Below are 18412 nucleotides of genomic sequence, written 5' to 3'. Positions count from 1 at the left end.
ACAGGCATGACTGAGAGAGATGGATTTGATGCATGGGAGAGTTAAGTATCTGGTATGACATGCTGCTTGTTTGTATAAAATTACATGGTTACATAGAGATAAAACAAGAAGTGTGCTTTTATTGTGTAAAGCAGCGGTTCCTAAACTTTTTCCCCCGCGTACCACCACCTACATACACTTAAAAATGACAGATAAAAACGTAACACATTTTATTGACTCATTCCAGGCATCATGTTTAATTGACATAACGACTGACAAAAGCAAAATGTGCAACTGGTCCATGAGCTCTCACACTAAAAAACTGTGGAGAACAACATTATGAAACGAACGACGAGAACACAGGCTTAAGATTTAAAAAAAAAACAACATTTTTAGCACTTTTCCGACACCATTGCCCTTTTCATCTCACGCAGCAGCGGGGGTGCACGTACCACAGTTTGGGAATCCCTGGTGTAAAGGCAGTTTGTGTGTGTGTGGTTATCAGTGATGCGCAGTTTGACAATCCCTGGGGCCTGTTGCACAAAAGCAGAATTAAGACATCCGGGATAAGTTACTGAGCTGCGCTCAATGAATCCAAAACAAGAGCGTACAGGCTTAATTGGTTGCACAACGAGCAAGCCAGGATGAGCAGACACGGATTCATCAAGCCAGGTGAAACCTATCCTGGATAAGTGCGCGCTCACGGCTCCCTCAAACAGACCCTGCCACCGATCACAGATTCACTGATTCACCATGGCAACTAGAGCGGCTTCATTGCTTCTTCTACGGTGTGAAGTAGGTAGATAGCCTTCTCACAACAGCAACAAACAGCCTCTGTTAAGGAGAATATTGCAACTAGTTCCGCGACCACCACGTGTGAAATGGTTAGGTGGAGGTGGTAAAAAAAAAAAAAATGAAATAAAATAAAGGTCTGGAGATAAGGAGATGGGGAGGGCACATTGTGTGGGAGAAAGGGCAGGAGGAATGGAGAAAGGGCAGGAGGAATGGAGTCACTTTTTTTTTTTTTCTTCTTCTTGTCTTTGTTTAGATTCTGACACGGTTCCTATCCATCCCTCATACCAGACAAAGAGGCTGAAGAGACGCTGGGCGACAAGTACAATAAGTACTCCTCTCCTGAGGTGGAGACGATAGAGGTGGAGACGGTAGAGATGGTGGAGGTGGAGACGGTAGAGGTGGAGACGGTAGCGATGGTGGAGGTGGAGGTTGAGGTGGAGACGGTAGAGATGGAGACGGTAGAGGTGGAGACGGTAGAGGTGGAGACGGTGGAGACGGTAGAGGAGGTGGAGGCGGAAGGCGGTAGGGTGGTGGAGGCGGTGAGGTGGAGGCGGTGAGGTGGAGACGGTAGAGGTGGAGACGGTGGGAGGTGGAGACGGTAGAGGAGGAGGAGACGGTAGAGGTGGAGGAAGTGGAGACGGTAGAGGTGGAGACGGTGGAGGTGGAGACGGTGGAGGTGGAGACGGTAGAGGTGGAGACGGTAGAGGAGGAGGAGACGGTAGAGGAGGAGGAGACGGTAGAGGTGGAGGAGGTGGAGACGGTAGAGGTGGAGACGATAGAGGTGGAGACGGTAGAGATGGTGGAGGTGGAGACGGTAGAGGTGGAGACGGTGGAGGAGGAGGAGACGGTGGAGGCGGAGACGGAAGAGGAGGTGGAGACGGTAGAGACGGTAGAGGTGGAGACGGTAGAGGTGGAGACGGTAGAGACAGAGACGGTAGAGGAGGTGGAGGTGGAGACGGTAGAGGAGGTGGAGACAGAGACGGTAGAGATGGAGGTAAAAAGCTGAAGAAGCGACAAGTTAAAATAATAGACACGCCTCCAGGAAAAGCCATATATGGGAAATATTTGGAAAGGTTCTTAAAAGAAGATGGCCGTAGTGCAAGGTCTGTGCTGTGCACTTGCTGCAGAGCCATTTAAATGTATAACAACCACAAAACAAGCACGGCCAACATACAGTAACTCGTCACAAACACGGCACACGGCCCTGGGGCAGTACCCTTTAGAAAAACAATAATGTACCCATGAATGCAGGTACTTTTGTGTACCCTAGCCATCTGTACCCATCAAGGTACACAAATGTACCTGTATGTATCATTAGCGCATAGTACCCTTTAAAGGTACTAATCTGTACTTTAAGGGTACAACCCCTGTGAAAATGTAAGGTGCTATAAGTATATGCACAACTAATAAGTCCATTTAAATGCTCTGGGAGGGGAAAAAACATTTTCAGTGATATTACACACAATATAATAATAATAATATCGCTGCATTTGACTGAAAAGGCATGTTTATCTTGTGTCCTCGTCAGTGATATTACACACAATATAATAATAATAATAATATCGCTGCATTTGACTGAAAAGGCATGTTTATCTTGTGTCCTCGTCAGTGATATTACACACAATATAATAATAATAATAATATCGCTGCATTTGACTGAAAAGGCATGTTTCTTGTGTCCTCGTCAGTGATATTACACACAATATAATAATAATAATATCGCTGCATTTGACTGAAAAGGCATGTTTATCTTGTGTCCTCGTCAGTGATATTACACACAATATAATAATAATAATATCGCTGCATTTGACTGAAAAGGCATGTTTATCTTGTGTCCTCGTCAGTGATATTACACACAATATCGCTGCATTTGACTGAAAAGGCATGTTTATCTGCATTTGACTGAAAAGGCATGTTTATCTTGTGTCCTCGTCTGTTTCTATAGTAGAATAATACAGTTTCATTTTATACAGCTGTAGCCTACTGTTAATGCAGTGGAACCTTTTGTCCACGAGATGGCACTGACCATTTACAATAGCCATAGACTGTTGACACATGATCAAACAGAACTTCATGGGTAGCCTAGTGCAGTGGTTCTCAAACTTATCACAATGAGTAGCCTACCACCTCAGAAAACAATTGGCTCTCCAAGTACCACCATTATGACTGACATTATTAAAATACAGTAGCGTAGACCAAATAAACTACATATTTTACATTGTTTTACGTAACCCCCCTCCAAGAAAGACAAAAACTAGTTTAAATTTAACTTAATTGATAAAGGATTTTTTTATTGTACACATTTTGATATAATTTTGAAGTGATTATTTCATCTTTATAAAAGAAGAAAAACATCTCGGACACACCCGGAGTAGGCTACCTAGAGAGAGTCCTCGTACCACAGTTTGAGAACCGCTGGCCTAGTGGCTCTGCTGCTGTTCAGTTGCTACTGCATTTTTCGCCGACTGAATTTGGGTCTAATTATGCAACTGGTAACGTTGTTAATACCTCTCCAGCTATTACGAGTCTTCAAGAATATAAAGCTAATTAATAACGTCAACAGCACGTGATGAGAATGATACAGCAGGACAAGGGCGTAGGTTTGGTCTGAGCTTTGGTGGGGACACTACCCACTAACACCCCCAAAACAAAAAAAAGCCACTCAACTCTTTCACCAGCCACTATAGATATAGATATTATAATGATTACAATGTGCTACTGTACAAATACTATCCATGATTAAAATGTCCTACTGTCCAACTTGCAACTTGATATACTGTGTAGCCCACATAATCTGTACAGAAATGTAGGCTATATTTAACATTTATTTTCTATTTGGTCTGTTATGAAATCATGCATTGACCCATTTAAGCACAGCTCAGTTTTAAGAAACTTAAATACATGCATGCTTAGCATTTTGTGAAAAGAAATCATTAAGGCTACATTGAAAAACTCTTAACCGTGAGCTGCCTGTATATTCTCTGATTCTAATATTTAAAGATATATAGGCGATGTAAGCACAGCTCAGTTTCAGTTTTAAGAAATGCTTAAAGCCGAAAGACCATGTTGAATTTTGCTACAATTTATTTCAAAACCGGATTACTCTGGAACAACTAACTATACACGGGAATGCCTTTGTGTTCGGTAAGGTCTGCTCTTTATTCTGATATATGGCTTGTCATGTGTTGTGTGAAGAGTGTGTAGGCCTACGATATTCCACCGAGACGAATGGATGTGGAGATGGGCGCAGAGAATAATTATTAAATATCTTGAAGTTATTTTTCTAGCGAACTGTTTATCACAGCAAATCGTGGCTAGCTAGCACCGTTTAAAAGCTGAGAAAAGGCTCGTTCATGTGACACATGTGTGATGAGTAGCCTACTTCTCCAGGAGTTCAACAGAGAAGAATGGGTGGATTTGGACGCACTTCATACTTTATATATAGTGAAGTAAAGCTGAAGCGCTGCGCCATGCTGCGCAGGAGACTGCGGCTCACTGGTATTATAGGTAACTTCAAATCAGCGCGATTTACCCTTATAGGCTACTGCACATTACACGATCTGTACGAGATAATCCGCAGCACTGAAGTGAGAAATGATTTAACTCTTTGTGTAGAGCATGTGAGCGCTTTTCCCCCCCATTTTAAACCTGAATATTGGTGGGGACATTTCCGTCGTAATTTGACATTGGTGTGGACACGTCCTTCGGTCCCCACGCAAATCTACGCCCCTGCAGCAGGAGGTGGGGAGTAGCAGGTGCTGGGGTCAGTTCACTGGTAGTGATTGCTTGACTTGTGGGATCTGGAAAAAAACATTTTGACCTCACGGCACTGAATGCATTAACTTCTTTAACTCAAGTGCTTTAATGCTGTCACAAATTATAGATACTAGGTAAAATAGGCTAGTCTCCAGGAAATTGAAACAACTTGTGAAATAATATTTGTTTTACTGATTTTGTTCTTAAACATTCACAGTCATAAAGGGCATAGCACTAGGCTGTTGCGACCACGTGTGCCAGCACTTAACAATCTTTGACTCAGCCTCTGCCCGGCTGCTCTATGCGGAACGGTTCATCAGCAGTAGATGAATCTCCTCGGAAGAAAATAGAAACGGCCTTCGTTGCCATAGCAGACGAAGCTAACCTCACGCTAGTAACGGAGCACAGCTGCGAGACAAATTTGCTTACTGTAACTTTTTACTGTCAATGACTGTAACAGGCGTCTGTATATAAATAGTGTTTGTATCATGGAATAATGACACCTGTGAACACCTGTCGGCACCATTCCTGAAGACAATTTGAACGCACCAGCCAATCGTTTGTTGCTTCGGAGCGAAACGGGACGAACGTTAATCCACCCGCTGGGAATACACTAACGTTAGCTTTGAGCTAGCTGCTAACTGTTCTGTCTAATCAAGAGGTTTTCCTGGAGCACGTCTTCATATGCAATAATGTTTGGCCGTGTGTTCGGCACCTTGGACATTTAACTGGTGAATGTTGCTATGGAGATGCCACACATGAAGTAGAAACGGTAACTTAATGTCATCATAAACGTTATGGTCAAAATGTCCACACCAGTGGGATTGTGGATATCAGACAAAATATGTTTACTTCGCACAGAGCACACATTGACTGTCTGACTGATACAACTTCGGGGAAATGGCTGAGAGATATCCGCTGGCAGAGAAGGCTATGTCGGAGGGCTATGCCCGTCTCAGGTACAACGACACGTCGCTGCTCATTTGGCAACAGCAACAGTTGGAGCTGGAGAAGGCGCCCCCCGCCAACTACCTCAGCCGGAGTCAGAGCTCCTGGTACAGTCGGTACGGAAACCAGGCTGTGGTTGTACGGGACAGAAACAACCTAGACGGCACTTCCGAATCTGGACGCTCAAAAATATGTCTGATTATGTAATCGTGTTTGTCATCTGCCGTGTTCATGGCCAGCGTTACGGCAGCTAATCTTGTTACATCCAAACTAGGAGCATTGAGATGGTTAGTCTGGGAATTATTGCTCCAAATTAGGAGCAAGGACTTAAATGTGCAGATTGTAAGCTTTTTATTCCTAAAGCAGTATTCCCCCCTGCCCCCCTGGAAATGCAATACTGAATTATGAGATTTGTTTGAAAGCCATCATAAACGTGAAAGCGACCAGACATTGGTATTTTTTCTTGGTTTATTTACGAAAAACAGGAGGGCTCAGTGAGTCCAAATGTCAGGTTAGCTTTTACATCAAACATTAGCTCTATAAGTCTGCCCCGCCACCCCTCCTTAAATGTCCATCTTACATCTATAATGAGAACCAGTTGGAGAACTATTAATCTGCAGATTAAGACGGACATGTACAGAATATAAACAGCTCAAAAAAGTTTAAGAAAGATTTTGTAAATTGGCATGCAATACACAAAAAGGTTTTGTTTTTGATTTTCCTCATATAAAATAAACTAATATATCTTGACCCAGGACTAAAAACAAACTAATATGTGGTGAATATACATTTAAGATTTATAGCATATATTTAGATCTCAGTCTGTCCACTCTACTGCCACCACTCAGGAAAACTCAACTTTATTATTCCAGAAGACAGGGCTTCCAAAAGATACATGGCTAGAAAACGTGTAGGATATATGTGTGTATATATCACAGTCATTTGTTGTCATCTTTTTTTTTGATTAATCATCTTAATTAGACGTAAGGTCAAACACAAATGAAGTAGTGGTCATCAGGTTAACACAGAACATCCTTAACAAAAACCATCCTGAAGCCGCAAGGAAGGAAGACTAGATAGTGTTACTCAGAAGACACCAATCCAGAATAGCTTCAAAGGTCTCAAAATGTCCCAATGTCACAGAAACATCATTCTGGCAGAGTTCACTCGTCTTGATTACTGCTAAGGAGAATGCCATCTGCTCAGTTGGAGAACGTTTAATGTCTTACCATTGAAACTTAAGGCAACAATAACACACACATTGATAACTCAAGAAAGAAAACATTATTCAATGTTTTGTGTACTGTGTAGAGCTAGATAATGCAATCCACTGGAAATCTGCATAATCTAATGAGAATGCAACACTTGCAACTGAAACATCACTACATTCATCAGTATGAGAAATGACTAGACAGGGTACATGCCAAACGAGGGGCGTGGGGAGGGTGTTAACAGGGAAAGCTGCAGAACTGAACAAATGTCCAAGTTGATCAAACCCCATCAACAAAATGTTGAGTAGGGTGATGTTAGTCTGAGAAGCCCGGCAGGTCTATGTTGGAGCAGTCATGGCAACACCACTGCGATTAAAATGGCACTCTTGTCGTGAATGTTTTGATTCGTCGTCAAGGGAACAAGCCACTTGTTACCATGTACAGGAAGCACAAAATTAATCAGCTGTTTGGGCCTGGAGCCGTTAAACTCATACCAAGGCTCTGCTAAAATCATGGACAGATGGTTCTCAGTGAGCTCGCACTCTTGTGATTGTACCATTACTGAACTGGAGAGATGAAGGGCTTTCAAACAAAGTCAGTTTGAACAACTACATACGCCATCAACATACTTGTAAAATCAGATACTTAACCAGAAAAACCATATATAAAAATCGAAAAAAACAAAAAAACAACTGTATATTATGTATGATATACTTTTGACAAAAAAAAAAGAAAGAAACAGATTTGACAAAATTATACATCAAATACTGACAAACATGAGACACGAGCACCGGAAGAGTTTTACAATCGGTGGAGTTTAAAAAATCAAAAATAAAAAGATGCCAAAGATCAGTGTTGAAACAGGTCGTAACTTCACTACTGCTGCAGAGGCAGTCCGAGAGAGAGACCGCGCCAAAGGCCATCCCCTCCCACGTCTGACCAGCACTACCAAGTCCAAGTCCAGGAGGGGTTAGGGGTGGGGGGGTCAGCGCTCCTACTGAAACGGTCGCCGCTAAAACAGCTCTCAGAGTCACTTTGTTTTGTTTTACTCCAGCGATGACCTGGGAATTAGCCTGGTGGGAGTCAACGTTACTTTGTACTGTTAACTGGCTGGAATGTGGCGTGGGGTCGAGCGTGGCCGCGAGGCCCACACTCCCCTGCCGTACACCGCGTTGGTCTGCTCGTCCAGGCAGCGCGTCGGCCCAGTCGGCTGCTTCCCAGGACGAGTACTTCGCACAAATGCAACTAAAGAGCTCTTAGTCATGTGGAGCTTCTTGGACTATATGCACGTGTGAGTTTTTTAACTATTGAACAAGCAGCAACTCTTTTACCTTTTTTTCTGTTTTTTTCTTTTGTTTTGCTTTCACCGCTACAACTAAAATAATTCAAAAATATTTTTTTTTTTATCTGGTGATCCCAGGCTTTTCCCTTTGAGGGCCAGCAAAATAAACCCTGACATGGTTAAGTCAGCTATATTTTCATACATATCTTTAGCTCTGTGTGCATGGAGACGTCTCTAAACACATTTAAAATATCCTGGCGCTGCCACGCTGCTTCTCTGCTGAAACAGCCATGACACCACACGACATATTACTTCTTTAAAAAAAAAAAAAAAACATGGGGAAAATGTAGTCTGAAGTACATAAGAGGTTGCGGGCAGATGCACGCACACACACACACGCACACACACAAACACAAACAAACAAGCAGACACATACAGGTTTCACTCCCTGGGTTGCAGGCTTGGACACCCTTGCACACAAATTCTGCACATGCGCGCGCACACATTCATTCACTCACTCACTCACACACGCACAAGGTCGGGGTGGGGGGGTCGGGGGTGTGTGTGAGAGCTCAGTCTGAGTCGCTGCTGTCGGAGCTGGAGCCGCTGGAACTGGAGCTGGAGTCGGAGGAGCTGCTGCTGGCGCTCAGTCGGGACGGACCGCCACTCGCCACCGCGCCACCCTTCTCTGCTGGGGCACAGGGACAAGCGTTACACACACACACACACACACACACAGGGACAATAGTTACACACGCGCACACACATGCACACACACACAATCACACGCTTACACACAGGGACACAGGAACACGCGTTACACACACACACAGTCACACGCTTACACACAGGGACACGCGTTACACACACACACGTGTGGTCACGATACCAAAATTATGACTTCGATACGATACCTGCCATAAATATCACGATGCTCGATACTGAAACGATACTACGGCGAAATCCTAAGATATCTGGAAAAGAAAGGACTCATACCTCCTCCAAGTGTATCGAGTCATTTGTGTTGAATTCGGTGCACTTTTGTAGTGTGCAGGTCAATTCTGGGTTCTAAACTTCCTACATAATTATTATTTTTATAGTCAGTAAAATAGTAGGCCTACTTTGTGTGATTAAGTCCTTTATTTTTTGTTATAGTTCATTTACATTGTGTTGTGTTTTGCCAATAAAGTAGCTTTAAATAGCCAAACTAGGCTAGATCAAGGTCAGTGTTGAAATTACTGCATGCAAATCACTGAATGCTATGCAGAGGGGCCTAATCTTTAGGCCATCTGATGTACAGTATAGGCTTCCCTAGGCCTTCCCGTGTTCATGGGATTTCTTTGACAGTTGCAAAGGGAAAAATGTGAGGATAGTCTTCTTTGCACCCAGTGTACAAGTACGACGTTCCAACCACTCAGGTCTTCGTCAGATAGGCCTACACCATTACCTGTTGCAATATATCTGTGTGCATTCCTACATTAGCCTACGTCTATTTCTTTGATAACATGATTTGCTACCACGTAACAATAAGCCGCTATTATTATTAGGACTCAACACGCTTTGGTGGTATTATATGCTGTGGGCTTTAATTAAGCGATTTCGGGTATCCTATCCTACATCTGGGCAATACTTATTGAACAAATTGCAGTCTACATGCCATGACAAATATTACCAGTAGTACTGACCGAACATGAAATAGACTGTTTACAAGTTATGGTTATGTTATTCTGGCGTGAACATTGCACTTTCATCACGTTAGCACCCTATGATTACAGCTCGTTATGTCTCGTCAAAATGATTACAGCTCGTTATGTCTCGTCAAAATTCATTGATGAAGGAAGGTTCGCTTCATCCCAGAGATCCATACTCGTTTCACTTAAGCTAGACTAAAACAGAAGAGAAGAACTTGGCACTAACCATGTAATCGTGTTTTCTATGGCATATTCGTTAACCTGTCGTTATTTGAACAAAAAATGTTGGGATATGTCTGCTGGAGGTGTTTAGCCAAGTTCCATCGCGAGCCTACTGCTTTTAAATGACTTTGAAACATATTTCACAAACGGGCCTCTGTGTCCCTGATGGCTTGCCTTCACTATTCGCGATGTATCCGAAATAGTTGCAGATTTCACTTCACCTTTTGTTTTATCCACAAGGCCGAGGACGGTCGGCAAAGAACTACTGTATGTTGACATTGGCTGCGCACTCACTCACTCACTCAGAGCTGCCTGCTTGACACGCCCACTTGCCTAGATGCGTGCAAGGAGCAGTGAGAGCAGCGGTTCACGCAGACACAGAACGTTCATTTTAATAAAGTATCGATTCTAAAAACGTCGGAAATCGTATCGTTTTTTTTTGCGTGAAGGCATCGTGATGCCTTTTTAGTATCGATACACCGTGCAACACTAACACACACACAGTCACACACACTTACACACAGGGACAATAGTTACACACGCGCACACACACAAGGACAATAGTTACACACGCACGCGCGCTTACACACAGGGACACGGACAATAGCTACACACACACACGTGTGTAAGGTGCAGACACCCATAATCCATCCCTGGGGACACAGGCTGGGCTGGACTGCTCCCTGCATGACCAGATCACCCTCATCACGTCCTGACCTCTCAAAGGGGCAGGGTAAGGTCAGAGGTCAGAGACTGTCTGAAGAGCCTGAACGCATACATTTAGCCTACAGCTACAGCTATTAGTGTGTGGTGGATTAGTGTGCGGTGTGGTGGATTAGTGTGTGGTGGATTAGTGTGTTGTGTGGTGGATTAGTGTGTGGTGGATTAGTGTGCGGTGGATTAGTGTGCGGTGGATTAGTGTGTGGTGGATTAGTGCGGTGTGGTGGATTAGTGTGCGGTGGATTAGTGTGGTGGATTAGTGTGTGGTGGATTAGTGTGCGGTGTGGTGGATTAGTGTGTGGTGGATTAGTGTGTGGTGTGGTGGATTAGTGTGTAGTGTTGTGTGGTGGATTAGTGTGTGGTGGATTAGTGTGTGGTGTGGTGATTGTGTGGTGGATTAGTGTGTGGTGTAATGGATCAGTGTGCGGTGTGGTGGATCAGTGTGTGGTGTAATGGATCAGTGTGCGGTGTGGTGTGGTGGATTAGTGTGTGGTGGATCAGTGTGGTGTGCTGTGGTGGATTAGTGTGTGGTGTATTGGTGTGTGGTGTGGTGGATTAGTGTGTGTGGTGTGGTGGATTAGTGTGTGGTGGATTAGTGTGTGTGTGGTGGATTAGTGTGTAGTGTTGTGTGGTGGATTAGTGTGTTGTGTTGTGTGGTGGATTAGTGTGTGGTGTAATGGATCAGTGTGTGGTGTGGTGTGGTGGATTAGGGTGTGGTGTGGTGTGGTGGATCAGTGTGTGGTGTGGTGTGGTGGATTAGGGTGTGGTGTGGTGTGGTGGATCAGTGTGGCGTGCTGGGGTGGATTAGTGTGTGGTGTGGTGTGGTGGATTAGTGTGTGGTGTGGTGTGGTGGATTAATGTGTGTGTGTGTGGTGTGGTGGATCAGTGTGGTGCGCTGGGGTGGAGTGATGCGAGGTGAGTGAGGATTGACATGCAACGTGGAGCCCGACCCGAGGAGCGTTCTGAAAAGCCCAAACCAGGAAGGAGGTAGCCCAGTGCACCCGTAACCATGGAGACGCGCGGAGAAAGAGAAAGAGAAAGAGAAAGAGAGAGAGAGAGAGAGAGAGAGAGAGAAATGAGCAGAGGGAAGGCATGCACAGGAGAGAGAGAGAGAGAGAGAGAGAGAGAGAAATGAGCAGAGCAGAGGAGGGAAGGCATGCACAGGAGAGAGAGAGAGAGAGAGAGAGAGAGAGAGAGAGAGAGAGAGAAATGAGCAGAGCAGAGGAGGGAAGGCATGCACAGGAGAGAGAGAGAGAGAGAGAGAGAGAGAGAGAAATGAGCAGAGCAGAGGGAAGGCATGCACAGGAGAGAGAGAGAGAGAGAGAAAGAGAAATGAGCAGAGCAGAGCAGAGGAGAGGAAGGCATGCACAGGAGAGAGAGAGAGAGAGAGAGAGAGAGATGAGCAGAGCAGAGGAGGAAGGCATGCACAGGAGAGAGAGAGAGAGAGAGAGAGAAATGAGCAGAGCAGAGGAGGGAAGGCATGCACAGGAGAGAGAGAGAGAGAGAGAAATGAGCAGAGCAGAGGAGGGAGGGCATGCACAGGAGAGAGAGAGAGAGAAATGAGCAGAGCACAGGAGGATGGGACCGGAAGGAACAAACAAAACAACAACAAAACGCTGGGAGTTACTATGGCAACGACCTATGTGTCTTCCATGCGCTCCAAGTGGACCAGCAGCAACGTGGGAGAGAGAACCTGACCACCTGCTTTCACTTCTACGAGCTAACCCAGTCAACTACAACTGGCTACCCGTTGGGTCCACTGGTTTAGACAAGAGAAGAAAACACGTGATCTGGGAAAAGGAGGATTCAGATGAGTCAGACTGGACAGGATGGAGGCATGCGTGAGCTGCGGAGCTCTGACCACACACCTCGCCTCTACCTCCACCGGAGCGCGTCACTAGCGCCGCATTGCCATGTCCGTGATGAGGAAATAAATGGACATTCAGATGACTGGGGCTGGAGAGGATGAGAGGATGACGATGTGCCCTCACAGCCCTAACAACAGGCCTGTCCATCGTCTGATCGTACACCTCCCCAACGACGCGACACGCCTGTCCATCGTCTAATCGTACACCTCCCCAACGGCGCGACACGCCTGTCCATCGTCTGATCGCACACCTCCCCAGCGACGCGACACGCAGCACTACCCACCTCGAGCGTCTTCCCGACGTGGCGCGTTGGCCCCGTCCCTCGACCTCCTGGCCAGGCCCCGCCTCCCCCCAGCACAGGTACCTTGTTTGGGCGGTTTCCTGTACCTTGTTTGGGCGGTTTCCTGTTGTGGTTGAGCTGGCCGCTGACGTCCTGTAGCCGTTTCTCTAACTCTCTCTTCTTGTCCTGCACCAGCTCCTCTTTAGACTTGGCACTCTTTTTCCCCCTGCCCGCTGCAGAGCAGACACACACACACACACACACACACCGGGCGTGTGGTCAGTCAGGGCCCCCACACACGCCACTGTGTCAGGGCCACCACACACACACACACACACACACTAGGGCTGGGACAACGCGTCGACGTAATCGATGACGTCGACGCAAAATATGAGCGTCGATTCGTTAAGCATAGCGTGTGCTGCTAAATATTTTTAATTTTACACCTTCAGTGTTTTCCATATGTTGACTACGTTTCCATCTGTGGCTGGGCACCACGAAATCAAAACCGGCCACCACACATTGATGTTCTATGCTGTAGGCTATGTTGTAGGTATTTAAATTAAAGATAAGATAAAATAATTTCATTGAGCTGCACTTTTTACTCACACAGCCTTTCCTCGCCCCGCCCACTCTCTATCGTAACGAGCCCGCTGCTCCTCCTCTGCATGTGCATTTAACAAAATATTCACGATTGTTGTTGCCACATAGAAGCACTGCATAGAACACAGTGGGCTAAATTCCTATTAAATCCGCTTTAGCATCGCGGGACCATGCTGGCGCTTTGTTCAAAACTGCTGCATTAAAGTTCAAGTAAACTCTGCAACATAGTACATTGAGGAGACTAAACTAAGTTAAGTTACAGTATGCAATCAAGCAGTATCTCAGAGCTAACGCTAGAATACTGTTTGGATGTCAAGTTTAGCATGTTTATTTGCAGCTTCTTGTATTTAAGTTATTCATGCGGGGCTCATTTTATTGACTCTGAATGTTTGCAAAATCCCCGATGTAAATGGAAAAGTGTTTTCCAAGACTCAAAAAGTGCTTGTCCAAAGGAGAAGTATGAACCGTTATTTGAACTAATCCACGTTATGAATTGCATCCACACATCAGCAGCCTTTTAACTGTGTTAATGTTAATTGCAAGGATTCCCACACGAACTTCTTAAAAGGACAGGCACTCAATTAGACATAGGCCTACACTACTGAACTTTATTGAATGCTACCTCTGACTAAGAATGCATTACTTTGCACTTGTATAGTCTTTTATTTTGAAATCTTGTTAAGTTGTAGAATGTCATGTTTTTTCATTCAGATATGTAAATAAACATGTATAAGTTGCTATTAGTGAATTATTGGGGAGATAATCGATAATCGAAATCGAATCGGACTGAAAAAATGAATCGTTAGATTAATCGATGCATCGAAAAAATAATCGCTAGATTAATTGTTTAAAAAATAATTGTTTATCCCAGCCCTAACACACACACACACACACACACACACACACACACACACACCGGGCGTGCGGTCAGTCAGGGCCACCGCACGCCACACACACACACACCACTGTGTCAGGGCAACTTCTCAATCACACTCACACACTCACACACCACTGTAGTAGGGCAACATCTCCTCCACACAAACTGTTCCAGGATGCATCTCACACATCTATACTCTATACACACACACACACAAAACTCAACAAGTCAGGACATCTAAAAATCCACACAGGGGAACCTCATGCATGCCCCCCCTCAGACACATACACCATGCAAACTGCACGCACGGACACACACACACACACTACCATGCCAACTGCATATACAACTAGCATACTGCCCTTCATCATCATCATCATCACGCACATCTGTGGCTCTCATCCAATCAAACGGCTCACTTCTCGGCGGTGTCACTCCGTCACAGGTCCGGTCGACTGCTGGCGTGCATGCGGCTTGCGCCAGTTCTACTCTTGCGTCTATAGGTTGCTACGGTTACCTCTACCACAGCTAAGTCTACAGGCTGCTATGTTTACCTCTACCACAGCTACCATTAGGCCTACGCAGCCAGTCAGTCACGCAGCCAGTCAGTCAGTCACTAGACTAGCACTCTGAGAGAGGAGCATCGTGGGTCACAAATGAAGTTACCGGCTACAGAGGAGGTAAGAAGAGAGAGGAGTGGACACAAACACCAAGCAAATCACCAGAGGGGCATGCAGCAGGAGAGAGCAGGTGAGCACAGGTGAGCACAGGTCAGTCCACAGCAGCCGCCTGGACCGCTTGCAGTGTTCACAGAAACAGAGAGAGAGAGAGAGAGAGGGAGAGAGAGAGGGAGAGAGAGAGGGAGGGAGGGGGCACTTCACCACAGGCATGACATAGGTCTGCCCAGCCAAGAGAGGGCGTTGTGGAGGGGGACTTACGTAAGGGTTTCCGCTGCTTCTTCTGTAAACAGGACTTGACGTAGCGCTCGAGCTCGGCGCCAGCGCTGGGACGGCTTGAGCGGCCTCGGGTCTCCATCTCGATCTCGTCAGGGTTGGAGTCCCGCAGCGAGGGCTCGCGCGATTGGATGATGTGGACGACGCGGCCCAGCTTCTCGCCGGGCAGGCGGTTGATGTCCAGACTCAGCTGGCGCTTCTCATCGTACGTCATGGGCAGCGACTCCTCCTCGTCCGACTCGTAGTTGGCCGTGCCTCCCTTCCCGCCTTTCTTCGGTTGCCTAGAAACGACATGATGGTTAGTACAGTCAGGGAACTGCAATGAGAAGGTGGACGAACTCGACCATTTAGCCTGAAGGTCCACCAACACCACCTAGTGTGCATAGTACATACTGCACTACACCACCTAGTGCACATAGTACATACTGCACTACAACACCACGTACTGCACTACAACACCACCTAGTGCACATAGTACATACTGCACTACACCACCACCTGGTGCACATAGTACATACTGCACTACAACACCACCTGGTGCAGTATGTACTATGTGCACCAGGTACATAGTACATACTGCACTACAACACCACCTGGTGCACATAGTACATACTGCACTGCACCACCTGGTGCACATAGTACATACTGCACTACACCACCACCTGGTGCACATAGTACATACTGCACTACACCACCACCTAGTGCACATAGTACATAATAGTGTGTGCGTGCGCACCTGGATCCGGAGGAGGTACTGTTGGGCTTGCGCGCGGTGGCGGTCTTCTTCTGCGGGCTGGGCTTGGCCGGCTGGCTGGCCGCCTTGGGCTTCTTGTCGTCCTCCTTCAGCTTGTTCTTCTCCTTCTTCTTCTTGTCCTTGTCCTTTTTCTCCTTCTTCTTCTTTGGTTTGCTCACGGGACCCTGTGACAGAGCAGCCAGCTGTTCATGGACTGCCTTGAGCTGAGGAGAAAGGTTGAGGATCGTCAGCCACAGCCAACCCAAGCTGGGGGTCATGGGGGGTTGGGAGTTTAATATAATCTCATGACGATAAGCATCAAAAAGTGCAGGACTGTGCAGGGGTGTGTTTTAAGATGCCACTGAACTGGACAGCCATTCAGGGGTTTATCAATGAGCTCTACTCAATTAGACCTGACCAGCTGCACTCGATCAGGCTGCTCGAGTCATGAGATTCACAGTAGACTGAGGAGTTAGTGTGGAGAATCACATTACTGTTCAATTAAAGCTGAGACGCATGCAATAAGGAGGAACTTCATCCTTATTGATGCCATTTTATAAAAATATATGAACAAAGAAAAAAAAAAGATAAAATCACAACGGTATCAATTGTAACTGTCCACTTAATTGCAAAATCACCAGAATTACTTAACATAAAACAAATTACACTCTCACACACACACTCTCACACACACAGATGCATGTTGGGAAAGCGAGTCTAAGTGAGGATTACCCAGATGAGGGAGGCAAGCGGACGCTTAGATCTGTTAGATGCCTCTAAGCCAGATCACTGCGTACTCTGGCAGACCACTGGCCCGGATCAGAGCCGGATGAGAGCCAGATCGGGGCCAGGATCCGCAGCAATCTGGCCGAACCCAACCGCTACCAGCCATGCCACCGCTACCCTGCTGCTACAGAGGCCCCTCTGCCCCCCTCCGTCACGCTCACGGTGTCGTCACTTCCCCTTGACCTTTGACCTCTCAGCTTTAACCCTCTACCGCTCAGCTCAGCTCAACAGGGTGCAACACAAATGAGGAGCGGGAAGGAAGAAGAATCACCTGGAAACGTTTGGCACACCCGTTTTTTTTCCCAGCTCTGTTACCATTGGGGTGCTCCACAGTGATTTGCTGGTAAAAGAGCCAAAGTGTGATCAGGATCAGGGGACAAGAGAGTTATAGACTCAAAAACATCACAACGCTAAAGTTACAACACGAACAGACAGCAACAGCTACAGCATCAGATCACACAGCTAATGCAACTAATGTGTGTTCCACTAAGTCATAACAACAAGTTAAGCTAAGTGTAGAACATGAGCTCTACTCATAACAAGTTAAGCATGAGCTCTACTCATAACAAGTTAAGCATGAGCTCTACTCATAACAAGTTACGCTAAGCGTAGAACATGAGCTCTACTCATAACAAGTTAAGCTAAACGTAAACATGAGCTCTACTCATAGCAAGTTAAGCTAAACATAAACATGAGCTCTACTCATAACAAGTTACGCTAAGCGTAGAACATAAACATGAGCTCTACTCATAACAAGTTAAGCTAAACGTAAACATGAGCTCTACTCATAGCAAGTTAAGCTAAACGTAAACATGAGCTCTACTCATAGCAAGTTAAGCTAAACGTAAACATGAGCTCTACTCCTAAAGAAGAAATGACAGCATGCAAGCCATGTACCAAGAGAGCCACACTGAGCGCAGAGGCGGGAGACGGCTAACTTCCGCTCTGGGGAGTGTGTGAGGGCCAGATTAAGAGTCCCCTCTTCAGGACAAACCATCAAATACAATAGAGATATATTATATACATGTGGAAGTGTGTGTGTGTGGGCCAGATTGAATGTAGTGAGAGAGAGAGAGAGAGAGAGAGAGAGAGAGAGAGAGAGAGAGAGTGTGTGTGTAAGTAAGGGCCAGATTGAAAGTGGTGCAAGTGTGTGTGTGTGGGGAGAGTCAGACTGTAGGTGGTGTGAGTGAATATGTGTGTGTGTGTGTGTATATATGGGAGAGGGGGGGCATTCTCTGCCTGTCCCTCCACCCTTGGGTGTGGATCTTGGCTGGTTGTGCGTGTTTGTGTGTGTGTGTGTGTGTGTGTGTCAGGGTTTCCGTTGTCCGGTAATTACCGGACATTGGCCGGAAAAAAAATTAAATGTCCGACAAAATGAAATCTCTCCGGTCAAATTGTCCGATTGAAATTGGCTAATAATCCCGTCCCCCTAACGCAATCTGAATTTGAGAATAAGCCTTAAAATGTAAGCCTATATTAAAGCAATACGTCCTCTGGCTATGTTTTTAAATGTACCGTTTGAAAGCTATTAAACAACACGCATAGCTGCTGCATTTCAAAAAGGAAGCGCACGCTTAAAACGTCCATGTTAAACAACAAACAAATGAGTGAGGCGGTTTTAACATGGCCAGGCCCAGGCAGACTAGCCTTAAAAGTTTTTTCAGAGGCCAGACGCGATGGATGATGATAAATTGGTAACGTCTGAAGC

The 18412-nt window shown here is 45.8% G+C and overlaps 2 protein-coding genes across 10 annotated transcripts in view; one reads left to right on the top strand and one right to left on the bottom strand.

The window, feature by feature from the left end:
• Positions 1–4853: 4853 nt before the first annotated feature.
• On the top strand, positions 4854–5926 carry LOC125294161 (putative uncharacterized protein BRD3OS). The gene is made up of 2 exons (XM_048242581.1): positions 4854–5302; positions 5392–5926. The coding sequence occupies exon 2, from the start codon at positions 5431–5433 to the stop codon at positions 5683–5685; it is 255 nt and encodes an 84-aa protein (XP_048098538.1). The 5' UTR covers positions 4854–5302; positions 5392–5430; the 3' UTR covers positions 5686–5926.
• A 2-nt stretch (positions 5927–5928) lies between these two features.
• The window catches only part of brd3b (bromodomain containing 3b), a 28389-nt gene continuing 15905 nt past the window's right edge, over positions 5929–18412 (bottom strand). For 8 of the 9 annotated variants that reach the window (XM_048242564.1, XM_048242561.1, XM_048242568.1 and 5 more), the window contains 5 exons: positions 16976–17044; positions 15922–16142; positions 15171–15466; positions 12860–12985; positions 5929–8659 (listed from right to left, as the gene is read on the bottom strand). In XM_048242564.1, coding sequence (XP_048098521.1) covers positions 8544–8659; positions 12860–12985; positions 15171–15466; positions 15922–16142; positions 16976–17044 — 828 coding nt within the window. In that variant the 3' untranslated portion in view covers positions 5929–8543. The remainder of the gene's footprint in view (positions 8660–12859; positions 12986–15170; positions 15467–15921; positions 16143–16975; positions 17045–18412) is intronic. The other variant, XM_048242569.1, reaches the window with a different exon arrangement.

Source organism: Alosa alosa, chromosome 5, assembly GCF_017589495.1.
Source record: "Alosa alosa isolate M-15738 ecotype Scorff River chromosome 5, AALO_Geno_1.1, whole genome shotgun sequence".
Taxonomy (NCBI): domain Eukaryota; kingdom Metazoa; phylum Chordata; class Actinopteri; order Clupeiformes; family Clupeidae; genus Alosa; species Alosa alosa.
Note: the sequence above shows the minus strand (reverse complement) of the source record. Positions and strands in the feature narration are given on the sequence as shown.

Bases quoted from the DNA above. Each gene is read 5' to 3' on its own strand.
- LOC125294161 (XM_048242581.1), top strand. From the start codon at position 5,431: ATGGCTGAGAGATATCCGCTGGCAGAGAAGGCTATGTCGGAGGGCTAT.